Here is a 17,164-nt window from a genome sequence, read left to right on the forward strand (position 1 = left end):
ATGCTGTAAATAGGCCACCATGCAATCCGCGCACTTTATTTACATTTTCTGTGGCGAATGGTTTGTTGGCGGAAAATTTGCGAAAAGCCAGATGAGTGTAATACTGCTAATAGTCAATTCACAAGGCAGCTGAAAGCGTCATCAAATAAGTCAAACTTCTTAATAAACGAACACAAGCGGTGATAACGAGTAGAAATGTTTGAATGATTCTGTGCAGGTCTACTAACAAGTAAAACAACACACCGCTTCAGTACTAGACGCACGTGAATGTGTTTGACGCGTGAGAGGAGGAAACGAGTTTGAGCTGGAGGGTGTGTAACACATTACCACACACACACTTCCATTTACCTCCCTACAGCTCTCCATGTTCCTCCACAGGTCTGATGTTCGAGCAGATATCTGAAGGTTTAGAAACAGTGCGAGTTTAACCGGATCCTCAGAGAGGGTTTTCCATACACCTCAGCTGGCACAACAAACTCTCCACTGATGTGTGCGTGTGTGAGACAGAAACTTCCAGCGGTGGTAAGTGTGTGTGAGTGTGTGTGAGAGAGAGACTGAGAGAGAGAGAAAGAGTGAAAATTGAGAGAGAGTTGTGAGTGAGTGAAAGAAAGAAAGAGAGAAAGAAAGAAAGAAAGAAAGAAAGAGATTATTCTGCAAGAAACATGGTGCAGATCAGATGTGGACAGTCACTGCCCTTTAGGATACAGCGAAATATTATGGCCATCACTTAAAAACTGTAACGTGAAACGTGGAAGAGAAACGTCATCATTTGGTACAAAGAGACTCTAAAGAACAGGCTATCAATCATGAAAAAAGACTTATCACATGTTTGGCTTAAACTTAAAAAAGGTATCATAGACTGTGATAAGGACCTTTACATCAGAGTCTCTGAACTGCAAGGACAATCATTTTGATCAGCTTCAGATGGAAACCAGCCAATTCCAGACCCAGGGGAATGTGATGTTATGTGGGAATCTAAATGCAAGGACAGGTTCAGAGAATAACCACATACTGAAAGCCAACACACATTTAACCCCCAACACTACAACACGGAACAATCCGGACAGTACAGTCTACAAAAACGTTAAGGAGTTATTGTGTCTCTGTCGAGGCCTGGGTCTGTATATGCTTAATGGTAGGATCCGAGGGGACTCTTTAGATTGATTCACATACTGCTCAGCTCTTGGGGCTAGTGTAGTCGACTATGCCACTACAGACATGGACCCCTCCTACATACGTGCATTCACTGTCAGACCACAGTCCACCTTATCAGACCACTGTCAAATTAACGTGTTCCTAAAGTCAATCCAACACCATAGAACAGACCAAGGGCCCAGAAACCTGTTCCAACTAAACCCAACATGCAAATGGTCCCCAAAATATGAGTCTGAATTCCTTAGTGCAATTAGCTCCTAAGAAATGTCCAACCTAATCAATAGATTTCAAACAATACGGTTTATGGCTAACAAGATCAACGTAAATTCTGCAGTACAAAAAATAAATGACATTTATCAAAGGTGCTCAATCAAAGAAAATGTACTGCTTACAAACAAGAAAACTAAACTTAAAACTGGGGATGAAATTTGGTTCGATAAAGAATGTAAAATTAAAAGAAATCTACTCCGACAGATCTCTAACCAAAAACACAGAGAGCCACACAAATCTGAAACCAGACAAAACTATTGTGAAGCACTCCGGGATTATAAAAATGCAATGCACCACAAAAAACAACAACACCTAAACCACACTCTTAATGAAATTGAAGACTCAATTAATAATAATCAGTTCTTGGAAAAATGGAACATTCTAAATAAACAACACAGTCAGGACATAGCCATACAAAATGGAGAATTATGGAAAGACTATTTTAAAAACTTTCTCCTGAAAATCTCACACCTGACCAGAAAAGCATGCAAAATAAAGTCAATTGGAATCTACAATAAAAAATAACCAAAATCCTTTAGACTATCAGATTAGCAGAGAAGAATTGGCAGATGCACTTAAGAAACTAAAACCCAGAAAGTCATGTGGTTTAGAGAACATTAGAACAGAAATGCTGAAGCACAGTCCAGCAGTACTGCAGGAGGCCTTGCTAAAACTCTTGGAGTATGAGCTTAATACACCCATTATATAAGAGTGGAGACAAATTCGACCCCAATAACTACCAAGGCATTTGTGTGAGCAGCAATCTGGGGAAGACTTTCTGCTGTATCCTGAATGCCTGGATACAGGCCTTTCTTACCAAGCACAATGTCTTGAGTAAGAGTCAGATTGGATTCCTACCAAACCACCGACCACATTCACACGCTACACACAATAGTCAATCAGCACGTGCATCAAAAAAGCAAAGGCAAAATGTTTGCATGCTTTGTTGATTTAAAAAAAGCATTCGATTCCATTTGGCATGATGGTCTATATTTTACAATTCTACAATCCGGCATTGGGGGTAAAATGTACGACACTATCAAATCTATGTATTCAAACAGGTGCGCAGTTAAAATTGGCAATAAAAGAACAGAATTTTTCACTCAAGGGTGAGGAGTGAGACAGGGCTGCAGTTTGAGTCCAACTCTGTTCAACATTTACATTAATGAGTTAGCAGTGCTACTGGAACAATCTGCAACACCCGGTCTTACTCTAAACCATTCTGAAGTAAAATTTCTTCTCTATGCAGATGATCTGGTGCTGCTGTCAGCTACTGCACAAGGGCTACAGCAGCACCTGGACCTGCTGGAGAACTATTGTCAGAACTGGGCCCTGACAGTCAATCTGAAAAAACTAAAATTATGATTTTCCAGATTACAGAACACCAGATACACATTCACTCTGGGGAACACAGCAATAGAACACACCCGACACTACGACTACCTCAGTCTAAAAATTAGTGCTTCAGGGGATTTTGGTCTGGCAGTGTATGCACTAAAAGAGAAAGCTAGAAGAGCATTCTATGCTATTAAAGGCAAATTTACCCAAGTTGACATTCCTGTAACAATCTGGTGTAAGATCTTTGATAGTATTATAATGCCTATTGCTCTGTACGGAAGTGAGGTTTGGGGTCTGTCTGGCAGATTACTGGAGATGGGACAAACACCCCATAGAATCCCTGCATGCAGAATTCTGTAGAAACATTCTAAGAGTTCAGAGAAGAACACCTACTAATGCATGCCGGGCCGAACTAGGCAGATACCCCCTTATTATACGTATTGAAAAACCATCCCTCAAATGTTGGACAGACCTAAATTCAAGTTCCCCTAACACACTGCAACATGAAGCCCTTAAAACCCAAGAGCTGAAGCCTAAAACCAGTCCTCTTTGTCAGCTGGCTCTGAAACTCACAAACCCACTAACAACTGACAAACACCAGTTTCAAACCAGCACTTCTGAACATAACCAGATCAGAATAAACCAAATCATAAAAGAAAGCAAAAATTCATATTTGGACCATTGGGAAAATGAAAGTAAAAACCAAAGCAAACTGGAATGTTATCGGGCCGTAAACAGAACATATAATCTGGCAGAATATCTCCACACTGTAAGAGATCCAAAACGGAGATGGATCCTCCCCAAATACAGACTCAGTGATTTCAGTCTGCCATAGAAAAAGGTCGACACAGACAAACATGGCTTCCAAAGGAAGAACGAGTCTGTGCTCACTGTGACACGGGTGAGGTCGAGACAGAGACACACTTTCTCCTTCACTGTGAGAAATTTACAGAGGTGAGAGAGAGATACCTCCACAAACTCTCAAACCTCATGCCACAGTTTTCCAGTTTGGCAGAAACCGATCAGATGCTGGTGTTACTGGGGGAGGACCATCATGCATCAGTTTCAGCTAAATTCTTTTTGAGCTGCACACTCTCCGAAACCAATCACTGCCTTAATGTACTTCATTCACAGTACTTTTAGTCTCTTATGTTCATAATGTACTGTTAAATGCATATTTTATTTTATATTGTCTAGTGTGTATTGTTATTATATTTTTTTTATTCTGGCACCTTATTTTAATTCTATCTTTATTGTTATTTGTTACTATTTTCTGTATTAATGCTTTGGCAATATTGTATGTAAACACAATCATGCCAATAAAGTACTTTTAAATTGAAATTGAAAATTGAGAGAGAGTGGTGTGGTGTGTGTGTGTGTGTGTGTGTGTGTGTGTGTGTGTGTGTGTGTGAGTGTGTGAGAAAGAGAGAGAGATGTGAGAGTTGTGTGTGTGTCTGTGTGTTATATGTTTGTGAGAGTGGTGTGTAGTCTGCGTGATGTGTTGTGTGTGTCTGAGAGAGATGTGAGAGTTGTGTGTGTGTCTGTGTGTGTTATATGTTTGTGAGAGTGGTGTGTAGTCTGCGTGATGTGTGTGTCTGAGAGAGAGAGAGAGAGATGTGAGAGTTTTGTGTGTGTTATATGTTTGTGAGAGTGGTGTGTAGTCTGCGTGATGTGTTGTGTGTGTCTGAGAGAGAGAGAGAGAGATGAGAGTTTTGTGTGTGTTATATGTTTGTGAGAGTGGTGTGTAGTCTAGTGATGTGTTGTGTGTGTCTGAGGAGAGAGAGAGATGTGAGAGTTTTGTGTGTTATATGTTTGTGAGAGTGTGTGTAGTCTGATGTGTTGTGTGTGTCTGAGAGAGAGAGAGAGAGATGTGAGAGTTTTGTGTGTGTTATATGTTTGTGAGAGTGGTGTGTAGTCTGCGTGATGTGTTGTGTGTGTCTGAGAGAGAGAGAGAGAGAGAGAGATGTGAGAGTTTTGTGTGTGTTATATGTTTGTGAGAGTGGTGTGTAGTCTTCGTGATGTGTTGTGTGTGTCTGAGAGAGAGGTGTGTGCGTGAGTGTGTGCGTGTGTGGTTTTGATGTGCCATTAATTCATTGATTGATTGATAGCTCTTAGTTCTCCTTCCTGTTCCTTGTTTACGTTCATGCATTGACCGTAAAATTTGTTCAGATATGCGACACTCCCATATTTTTGACCCAGTTGCAATTTATATTATAGAAATGGACTTATTTCCTCTTATATCTAGACTATCATTCGATACAGTTGCAATATTTTCATTATTTAAATCATTTAGTCTCATTTGAATTAATAAAAATGTATTTAGCTTGTTTTTGTTGGTAATATTCTACATAGGAAAGACCTAGTGCTTTTTATTTTATTAAACAATATATCAATGATGTACAATTTCATCAATGATGGTTCAGCTACAATGATACTATCTTGTTTTTTTGGACATGTCAGCACCTTGGAGTGCTGTATGAATATAGTGATCTTAAATTTACCGTGGTACAGTGTGTGTTTGAGCATTGTGTTTCTATTCACCCAGTCTGCTTGGACACAGTAATGGACTAAAGCCCTCACAGATGAACATCATCCAGTTTCTTTGAGCTCTGTAAAGTGAATAGTGTTATTGAAGTGTGAAGATGTTGCAGCAGATCTTGACTGACATGTATATTGAACCGGAGCTGCTAGCCGAACTAAATGAAGAACAGAAACGGGTTTTGTTCTTCAAGATGAGAGAAGAACAGATCAGGAGATGGAGAGCGAGAGAGATGCAGCTGGAGAAAGAGGAGACTGCACGCATGAAACACAAAAAAGGTTTTTATCTCCATGTTTAGTGTCATAAAGATCTGAATAAACGGATACTAGAAATGTATGCATAGAATGTGATCTGGTAAAGACAGTAATGATGTCTAAATCCACACCAAGAGAATAAAAACAATCAGAAGTTGGTCTTTCATTTGCTCAGGAGATATTGTGGAGTTCTTCAGATTTATTTACTGTAAGTATCAACTTTGTCTCCTGAAGCTGTGTTGGAGAAATAAAAGACACAAATGAGTCAGTGGTTGATATACAGTATAAAATGAATGAGTATAGCCTAACATTTGCTCTTGGTTAAAAGTTCACATTAATACAATGACTTTTGATTGCGGACTTCTTGCAAATCTTAGCACAGTTTGAGACATTAAGATCTCTTATGAAACATATGAGGAGACACATGTAAGATACTCATTTATTTTTTCTCAGGAGAAACATCTGAGAATTAACGGCTTTATCCATTTAGTCTGTCTAGAAAAAAAACAATTGGGAGAGTAACAATATATGACTTGTGATCTCTTTCTCTAGGGAAAATGTCTCCTTTAAGTCTCACAGAGACAAAATAAATACAATACAGCTTCATGCTACATAAATCTCAGCTAGTATTTTGCCCTTAAAGTCACTTTAGACATTTATTACACCAAGACTGTTTATTCAGTGCTGTGAAGTTATTGTGTTGAATGTTATGTGTGCTGAATGCAGTTTCAGGGAAGTGTGTATCATGGATGAAGGGTCTGGATGATGACGTGTGGGTTTGGGTGATGGGTGAGCATCCTCATGATAAACCGTACGATGAGATCTGTGATGAGATCATGACTGAGAGTGCAGGGCTGCAGGCCCAGAGACAAGCCGAGCAGCTCAGGTATTGTATACTGTATAATGCACACGACAGAACATGCTAGAACCTGTCATGTGGTCATTCCCCACATAATCAGAAGAAGGAAATGAATGGATTTTTGCACTCTGGCATTATTTTTTATAACAATAAAACTCAATTTGTTCTTCTGATCTAGCTTGTGTATTACTCTAGCATGCTCTTGGGAACTTGCCAGAGTGATACTGCAGAAAAGTTGCTTATATGGCAAATGCTTGTTCCTCATTTGTTAGGCACTTTGAATACAAGCATCTGCTAGATGATTACATGTCAATCTAAAATGAAACAGTCATGATTTTTAGAATTTTGGTATATACACATTTTTTATACATTTACATTTTTTATTGTTTTGGCTTTCATTTATGCTGATGTACAGTGGGTACGGAAAGTATTCAGACCCCCTTAAATTTTTCACTCTTTGTTATATTGCAGCCATTTGCTAAAATCATTTAAGTTCATTTTTTTCCTCATTATTGTACACACAGCACCCCATATTGACAAAAAAACACAGAATTGTTGACATTTTTGCACATTTATTAAAAAAGAAAAACTGAAATATCACATGGTCCTAAGTATTCAGACCCTTTGTTCAGTATTTAGTAGAAGCACCCTTTTGATCTAATACAGCCATGAGTCTTTTTGGGAAAGATGCAACAAGTTTTTCACATCTGGATTTGGGTATCCTCTGCCATTCCTCCTTGCAGATCCTCTCCAGTTCTGTCAGGTTGGATGGTAAACGTTGGTGGACAGCCATTTTCAGGTCTCTCCAGAGATGCTCAATTGGGTTTAAGTCAGGGCTCTGGCTGGGCCATTCAAGAACAGTCACGGAGTTGTTGTGAAGCCACTCCTTCGTTATTTTAGTGGTGTGCTTAGGGTCATTGTCTTGTTGGAAGGTGAACCTTCGGCCCAGTCTGAGGTCCAGAGCACTCTGGAGAAGGTTTTCGTCCAGGATATCCCTGTACTTGGCCGCATTCATCTTTCCCTCGATTGCAACCAGTCGTCCTGTCCCTGCAGCTGAAAAACACCCCCACAGCATGATGCTGCCACCACCATGCTTCACTGTTGAGACTGTAATGGACAGGTGATGAGCAGTGCCTGCTTTTCTCCACACATACAGCTTAGAATTAAGGCCAAAAAGTTCTATCTTGGTCTCATCAGACCAGAGAATCTTATTTATCACCATCTTGGAGTCCTTCAGGTGTTTTTTAGCAAACTCCATGCGGGCTTTCATGTGTCTTGCACTGAGGAGAGGCTTCCGTCAGGCCACTCTGCCATAAAGCCCCGACTGGTGGATGGCTGCAGTGATGGTTGACTTACTACAACTTTCTCCCATCTCCTGACTGCATCTCTGGAGCGCAGCCACAGTGATCTTTGGGTTCTTCTTTACCTCTCTCACCAAGGCTCTTCTCCCCCGATAGCTCAGTTTGGCTGGACGGCCAGCTCTAGGAAGGAAACTTAAATGATTTTAGCAAATGCTGCAATATAACAAAGAGTGAAAATTTTAAGGGGGTCTGAATACTTTCCGTACCCACTGTATAAATGAGAATCACCATTGAGAATGATATAACAAACAAACTCGTAAGTAAAATGATTTGTGTGTGGGTGTGCACGAATGTGTGAGAGATTCAGCCAGTTATTCTTTGACATTCTCATATCATTGTTCTTTGACTCTGAAAACACATTGCTTAAATAACGTACAAAGAAATGGACCGAGTCAGGATCAGTTAAATATTTCACCAGCTCAATGGCAAGATGTCAACACAATGTGCCTATACTGTTCCTGCCATGTCACTTCCTCCTTGTGCTGGTTTGTTTTTGCAGCTGGAAGGTTCAACCCAAATCTATCAGACAGAAGTTATAATGATTATTTGCCAATCTGTGGCTTCTTTTAGAGACATTTCGGATGTTAAGAGATCATTGGTGTAAATCATTCCAAACAGCATCTATATACTGTAGACTTTAACAACACCGAAAGTAAAACTTAAGGCTTTCTAATAATGTACGAAATACTGTTAGACAGCCTCATCCCTTTACAATCCCAATATTAAATTACCACAGTATGAAATAATTCTAAACTTGACTGAAATTCTTGAAAACCATTTGATCTAATAGCTTATGCTTGAATGATTAAAATGTATTTGAAATTATTTTTTAAAGCAGGTGCAGTAGAGCTGCACGATAGTGACAAAAATAAAATTGTTGATTTAATTCGTTTGATATTTAAAATGCGACTTTTAATTTCTATTAATAGAACTTACATTATAATTTTATTTAGAGAATCTGTTTGCCATATTCTTTTAGGCTACACATCCAAAACAAACTGAGAACATAAAACATGCATCAGACCAACAGCCCTAAACTCAATCTTTGCAAATGCCACACATAATCTGCATGCGCAGAAAATTATAGATTTCCACACAATTGGGACAAAAATCATTCAAAAATCAAAAATCTAATTTCCAGAAATTCCCTGCCCCTTGAATGGTTGTTTATTAAAGTGATATTTCACTCAAAAAATGAAAATTCTCTCATCATTTCCTCACCCTCATGACATACACCAGATGTGTATGACTTTCTATCATCTGCAGAACACAAATGAAGATTTATAGAAAATATATAAACTCTGTTGATCCATACAATGCAAGTCAATGGTGACCACTCTGAAGCTCTAAAAGCACATAAAGGCAGCATAAAAGTAATCCATATGACTCCAGTGGTTTAATCCGTCTTTTGAAGCAATTTGATAGGTATGGGTGAGAAACAGATCAATATTTAAATCATTTTTATAATAAATCTCCAACTTTGACCAGCCCCAACCAGTAGGTGGCAATATGCATGAAGAATGCACATTGCCAAAAAACAGAAGAAGAATGTGGAAGTGAAGATTTAAAGTAAAAAATGACTTACATTTTTAACTTTTTCTAACCCACACCTATCATATAACTTCAGAAGACATGGATTAAACCATTTATGATGCCTTTCTCCACCTACAGAGCTGGAATATTCTTCTAAAAACCTTCATTTGTGTTCAGCAGAACACAGAAAGTCATACATATCTGGGATGGCATGAGGATGTGAGTAAAAGATGAGAGAATTTTCATTTTTGGGTGAACTATCCCTTTAAGAAAATATAGTCACAACTAAAGTATACCTTAAAAGAATTCAGTAATTAACACTTTTCACAATTGTAATTGTAATGTCGATTACATTTTTCTATGATTTGTGCAGCCCTAATGGATGAAGGAAAAGCAGTGATTAAGTGTCCAGCATATATGTAAACTTAAACTGTTAAAAAAGCTTCCCAGGATAACTTCAAGAAGTTGCTTGAGAGAATGATTTGTGTGCAGGGCTGCAATCTACACGTACACTACACGAATCTTGTTTAACATTTGTGGTCACGGCATAATTCCTATTCTTCCAATTGTCTTGGTTTAATTCTTTGATGACTTTACTATTATTATCAAATTTAGAAAATAATAATCATTAAGAATGAGTAAGACTGTCCAAACAAGAAAGTAACATTACCATATCATGGAAAAGAGTTGATGACAGCATGAGAAAAAACTTGCTTCTCTTCTTTTAACATACCTTGGCAACAGATTTTACAGTGTATGCAAAGGACTTTGAGCTAAGGAAATTTCTTTTTTGCTCTGTGTGAACATGAGTGTTTGTGTTATGTTATTCAGCTGTAATGGTGCAGGAATTTAGCTGCCGTATTATTATGTACATTCTCATAGGCATTCATGGCCTCATAGCAGTAATTTCCTGGTCATGCTTGTAAATGATTACTGACTTTGGATAACTAATAACTTATGCAAACGTTCTTTATACTTTTCTGGTGCATTTGTGCAGGGCAAAGAAAGAGGCAGATCTAGAGAAGCACTTTTCAGGTATCTATATGGAACCGATGGAACCGGAAGTGGAGCAGGAGAAGATCAGACAGGCTGCTGCTGTAGAACAGAGCAGAGCTGAGGAGGAACTCATGGTACGACAAACGCAGAAACAAACGCTGAGAACTCGGTCAAAGAGTGTTCATTGCAGCCACTCACTGCTCAATGTTTTGTTTTAAACAAACGATGAAGCAAATGTTTTTGCTCTGACCTGGAGGCTTGTTCTTTCTCAGAAACGGGAGGACCTGGAGAGGAGTAAAGCAGAGGAGGAGCTCCGGAGGCTGGATCAGGAGAGAAAACAGCAGACTTACATGTGTCTGAAGGAGTTGCAGACCAATAAACAGACTCAAGAGGAGGAGGAGGAGGAGAAACAGTGGCAGGAGACATGTAAAAAGCTCAGTCAATCCTACAACCTGTCACCGTACAATCTGCATTGCTTTAACTACACTGTTTCCTCAATAACTAATAGTTACTAAAGCTATAGTGTGGAACTTATGTGTCACTAGCGTAACCAAATAGACTTGCAAAAATAATGACTGATTCCAAACAGGTTCCCCAAACATTCCCCCTGTCTGCCATTAGTCGAATAAACGGGTATTTCACCACAAAATCACAGCATTAGTCATGAAAATCACACACGGTCATGGAAAACCTGGAATATCCAGGATGATCACACTGTGAAGTCAGCAACAATGGGTCGAAAGTTTTGCTGCTGAATTTGGCAGCCTGATCTCATGAAAATCATATGACTGTGGTGGCATTTTTGCGAAATGATACCCATGACCTGGTTCATTACACATATTACGGCAGTTCCGAGGTGAAGTGTGCAAACCTACCTCCCTACCTTAAACCTAAACCTAACCGAAAGAGTCATAAAAACCAAATGTGACGTCACATTTGCACATTACTCTATGATTTGTGTGAAGGTGAATAAAAGTAATTGTTGTTGTAGTGCATCTAGTGTTCATTCCACTAGAAACCTACTGCGATACATGCAACGAGCCATGTAAAATAATTTTGACAAAATGTAGGTATAGTATCGTGATTCTCTGAGACCAGGTTGGAAATCTGTCTGTGCTTACTGAAATTGAAAGCACTGCCCCCTGTGTCCAAAGCTGGAAGTGTTGTTGAATTTAAGGGCATGTGTAATCTCCAGTTTCCAGGTAAAATGTCCAAAAAAGAGTTGTTTTTACTTTTATAGTTCATTTTAGTTTTTTAATGATGTAATACAGTTAACAAGGATGGATATTGTATTACCCAAACCACTAAACATCAGTGGACTAAAAGTATGATTTTAGAGCAATTTAATGCGACTTTTCAATCACGCTTACTCGCGCTGTTTATCTGAAAATGATTACTTCCTGGTTCCCATGGGACCAGAACCTGTGTCTCTTTTGTTCGCACACTTTCAGTAGTGCTAGAGGGAAATGTGTTCACACTTGAATGTGTAATGGGAGATTGTGTTTGTCAGTAATTCAGCTGAACGGGGTCAATGTCAGGGTCGATTTTCCATGTGATCATGTTGAAATGTCACAGAATATTACATTTCTTATTTCTAGCCCTGAAAAACACTAATGTCTGTATAACGTGTGTGTTTGTGGTTTCAGTGCAGAAGTCAAAAGCCGCAGACATGCGCAGACGCTCCCTAGTCAAACAGACCATCGAGGACCAACGCAGACGCTCTGTCAAAGCTCTAGAGAGAGGTCGTGTGGCAGCCATTACAAAGACCTTCTGTGGAGGAAATCAAGTCCCTCCACCCAAGCCCAAACCCAGAAGCACCACGACCAGCAGCAATGCCATCACTCAGTGAGTCACGTCACATGCTTTACAGCTATAGTATGTCTGTAGTTGTTCATTACTATGACACATTTAGTGCTATTTGCTAACTTATTTTCAGACATAGTTTTGCGTTCCCTTACAAAAAAGATTTGCTCTCCCTTGAAAAATGTTTTGCGTTCCTTCGCATTAAGGTTTGTGTTTCATTGCAATAGTGTTATCCATAAAATTAAAAACATGATGATGATAATCAATAATCTGAGCCCTCATTCCAAGACGTTCACTGTGGCAAAACAGGATTCAGCAAATGTGACCGGACCTGTCTTAAGAGAGCTATTAGTTGTCACAGATTCATTCAACTGTACGTCAAGTCTTTTCATGTCCATCATCTCAGGAATGTTGTACAGCAGACAACTTCTGTAGTCGTATGTATTCACAAGGATTTCCCCTTAACAGATCATCTATTAAGTACAAAAGCACTGACGGCTTTAAAAATGCCGTTGTCAGTTCCTGTCTAGTGTTGTGATGTATGGTGGCTGATGATTTCATGTTAATTAAAGACACATGCAAGTAATCAAATATCTCTTTGTTCTGACTGACAGGAAGCCAGAATTGCGGCGCTCATTGTCAACGTCTAGTAGAGCACATATCATTCGCTGGTTTAAGGAGGAACAGCTGCCTCTCAGAGCGGGTTTCCTGCGTGACCAGAGCGGGATTGCCCCCTGGTTTCATGGTGAGAGAACTTGAACTATATAGTCTACTATTAAACTTCAAAGGGTGTTTACACTTGAGTACAGACCAAAAAGTGATGAAGAACCCAGTTCTCTGCATTCACGCTGTCCTTTGCCTTGACAGATCTCAAACATATTTAGAATTATGTGAATATGATGGTAAAGTGAATCTGGAGTGTTTTTTGTTCACAGTGCATGTTATATGCAAAACCATACCCGAAGCACCTCCTGAGATGATCTCCGTTCACTTTAAGGAGTCTGAGTTTGTTTACAAGTATTCACATTTTAGCCAAAATTCAAGATCTTTAAAACCAGCCAAGTGTGAAAACCCCTCAAATGTCAGGATCCTTTAAAGGATTTTACCTTGAGTTGTGTGAGCACTCTTGAAATAAACACACCTGTAGTCTTTTCAAAGGAACAGGATTTGAACTGAATACAATCATTTTGCTGAAGGTTCTAATGTTCATTGTTCATTGATACTTAATTGTTAAGTCAACGTACTTTTCCCAGTAGAAGGAAATCTAGTAATAATGAACAGAGCGGCTGCTGCAGTGTTTGTGTTGTTCTGCTGCCCACTGCTGTTAAACAGCTCAACACACCGCCTGTCAGACTGCTCTTGCATTTACTATAGGTACACCAAAGACAATATAGACACCACCTTCTAATTAACAGGTTCCAGTCATTTCTGTGAGGACAAACCTGAATCATACACCATACAGTAACATTATATAGAACTGTGTGCTTCCAACTTCCACACCAGAAAAATTATGATTTGACTTTTATAGGTAACAGTCATAATTGTTCCGATTAAGAATTCAAATAAACTGGGGGTCTGGTTAGCTCCGCGAGTATTGACGCTGACTACCACCCCATCCAGGGCGTGCTGAGTGACTCCAGCCAGGTCTCCTAAGCAACCAAATTGGCCAGGTTGCTAGGGAGGTTAAAGTCACATGGGGTAACCTCCTCATGGTCGCGATTTAGAGTTTCTCGCTCTCAATGGGGCGTGTGGTAAATTGTGCATGGATGCGGAGAGTAGCATGAGCCTCCACATGCTGTGAGTTTCTCCTGTGTCATGCACAACGAGCCACATGATTAGATGTGCGGATTGACTGTCTCAGAAGTGGTGGCAACTGAGACTTGTCCTCCACCACTCGGATTGAGGTGAGTAACCGCGCCACCACAAGGACCTAGTAAGTAGTGGGAAATGGGCATTCCAAATTGGGATCAAATAAAAAAAAAGAATTTAATTGACCTCTGCATCATTCTACGGGATAAGGTAACAAGATAAGATATGAAAACCTCTGCTTTGCAAATACGTGGCACCTTGTGATGTTTTTATTTTTTAAATAACACCAAAATCGACAAGTCAAATATTAAATTAAAGCTCTCATTCTCATGAATGTGACTATGCATAACACCAAAATGTTAATTATTATTTATTTTATAGTTATCTGCCATAACAGCACAGTTTTAATTATTATCAAAGGAATCACAAAGTGGAATGTGATCTTCGTAAAACATACATTTTCTACTCGTCTGTGAGCTTGTTTAGGTAAATGATCCATTATGTCTCAAATGTCCAGAAATATCATGATAAATAAATCATCAGAAAAATGTATCTATTATACAGAATGCAAACCGAGGATCTCCATGTTCCAACGACACACATATTAAGCTTCTAGTCCACTCTGATGCCGAGATATTCAATGAAACATTGGGGAAGGTGCGTGAGATCACAAAATAGACTGAATGTCTATGGACAAGCACATGGCGAGTGCTTCGTTGCGTTACAGTGCCATCTGCATTTCACATCTGTATATTGTGATAGAAGGTGATAAAGGTTTGTTTTTCCTAGTAATTGCTGTCATCTAGTGGAATGAACTGACATTTGCAGGAACATTAAGCAAACCGAGCCTAAATCACAGGCTTTCAAAGATGGGATAAAAGTTTTTAAAAATGTATGTTGTTCTTAAGATTGTAATAATTTACATTCATATTTATGAACCATTGCAATTCTGTAAAATTAGGCCAATATTATGTAGTTAGGCCACTGTATGTGTGTGTAAGGTGAGTTTTTAAATTTGGGTGTGAAAAATTGTAGGCAGCAGCCAAAATATGTAGCAGAGCTGAATAGGTGACATTATTAAACTGAAGTATTTACTACAACATAAATGAAGGTACGCTGTGTTTGTATGGTTAGAAAAGGAATATGTCCTTGTAAAGGTGAACAGTGCCTCTAAAACCACTCCAGGGGACATACTGTATATTATATTAACTTCTATATGAACTCTGACACTGCTGCAGGTATAATATCTAATGCTTCCTAATACTATCAGGTATTATAACTCGTGAGAAGGCAGAGGAGCTGTTGAACGAGGGGGAGGCCGGTCACTTTCTGGTGCGTGTGAGTGAGAGAATTTTTGGATATGTGCTTTCTTACCAATCTAAAGAGGGAATCAAGCACCTGCTCATCGATACTTCAGAGAGCTGCTACATGATGTTAGGAGACCACATCAAATTCACTTCTCTCACAGAACTGGTGGAATATCATCAGGTAAAGCATTATTCCTGTGTGTGTGACCGGGGGTTTAATTAATTGGCTTTATATTTTATACATGGCCATGTTTTGAAGCCAGGACCATTCACTCACTAGTATTTTTTTATTTGATTGAATTGTTGCAAGTATCCAGTTGTAATTTACAATAGTTAAGGCTGTTTTTGTCACTAGGTGGAGCCGCTAAGCCCATCTGGAGGGGAGTATCTACTGCACGCGCGTGGCCAGAGAGCAGGTGCCGCTGACTACACAGACCTCTTCAGCTGAACTGTAAACACTGACATAAACCACCTGAATGAAGAATATTTGAGCCTTCACACTGTAAACAAGCGTACTGCACTGTGATACTTAGCAGGAATCATTGGACAAAATTGTCAACCCTGAATGTATGATTTAATAATAATAAATACAGCAAGAATAACTTGAACTAGAATTCTGTTTTCATGGATTATCACATTTCCAGAGGCACCCAAATGAATTGTATTGCATTTATTTGAATCCAATTATTGATGTACATTTATGACCACATGATTTTTCCATGTTTAAACAGCCTGTTTCTTTTTGTAATATGATATTGACTTTAAAAGTGCTTTGCTTGTAAAAAGATTATAATTTTTCTGTTAATATAATTGAAATAATGGTATTAATAATTACTATATACACACATCATATACAGCGTAATTAACACTGTTGTTTAACAATGGGTGTGTTTACATGCATAATCTTACACTGATTTTGGTTAAGAAGTTGACAAAACATAAGGTCATGTAAATGTCATAAGTGGCTTTTCTTTGTCAGTGTAAGTTCATAAATAGTTTAAGCATAAACTGATTGAGTTGTGTGTGTGGATGTCTAAATGGTTTTCTTGCATTTTTGATAGTTGTACATGCAAGTGCACTCATTGTTTATTATTTCAAAACACAGTTTCGGACTATGCCCTTTTGTTTGTCTGACACTGTAATAAAAACTTTGGCTGCAATATGAAAACAAAAACCTAATATAATATAAACCTAATAGACTCTACATGTCTGCTTTTGTTTGGGAAAGAAACAGAATTAGGAAGAACATTGGCACAAATTTGAACAATATATTAACGACACTAGTAATATCTCCTTTACATAACTCTTCGAACATGTTTAAAGGGATTATGAAATGGAAAATCTAATTTCGCTTGATATTTAGATGCATATAAGAGGTGACTCTATTATTAATACATTCTGTAAATTTCAGAACTCATAACTTCCCAATCTAAAAGAGCATTTATATTTCCCACCCTGCTGAAACGTCTCATTATGAAAACTGTGTTCATCACGAAACATTGCTCAGTTGTATTTACATGCCCCACCACATGTGTCATCGCACCCTTGGCGTTCAGTGTATGGTAAACAGAGTAACAAAAGTAGAGAGACAGGCCTAGTGTGACCAACTATTCCTAAACACGATAGGGACTATTCGAAGTTCTTTGTGCATGTAACACAGCTTTACACAGATGTCTTTTGACCATTGTCATGTTTATCGCGCCTCTTTTTAAAGACGCGTTGTCAAGTTACGACTCGGAAAAGGAGACACTGTTAGCCCTTTTCCACCAAAATGGTTTGGGTGCGGGTTCTCGAACTGTTCCGTGCATTTCCACCGCAGAAAAGGCTGTTCCAGGGCCAAAAAATCTGGTTCCGCACCGGCCCCAAAAGATTGCTGGTCTCTACACAGGAACTGATAACATCAGGGGACGGAATAATGTTTCGCCACCATGGTAAAGTTT

General features: G+C 38.9%; 1 protein-coding gene across 1 annotated transcript; it reads left to right on the forward strand.

Moving 5' to 3' along the window:
- The first annotated feature begins 359 nt into the window (after positions 1-359).
- Positions 360-16,356, forward strand: LOC127636100 (SH2 domain-containing protein 4A-like). Its single transcript, XM_052116493.1, has 9 exons — positions 360-522; positions 5,309-5,580; positions 6,283-6,442; positions 10,307-10,439; positions 10,578-10,731; positions 11,952-12,150; positions 12,723-12,853; positions 15,188-15,405; positions 15,580-16,356. Exons 2-9 carry the CDS (start codon positions 5,406-5,408, stop codon positions 15,670-15,672), a joined length of 1,263 nt encoding a protein of 420 aa, XP_051972453.1. The 5' UTR covers positions 360-522; positions 5,309-5,405; the 3' UTR covers positions 15,673-16,356.
- Positions 16,357-17,164: the final 808 nt, after the last annotated feature.

Source organism: Xyrauchen texanus, chromosome 43, assembly GCF_025860055.1.
Source record: "Xyrauchen texanus isolate HMW12.3.18 chromosome 43, RBS_HiC_50CHRs, whole genome shotgun sequence".
NCBI classification, from domain to species: Eukaryota; Metazoa; Chordata; class Actinopteri; order Cypriniformes; family Catostomidae; genus Xyrauchen; species Xyrauchen texanus.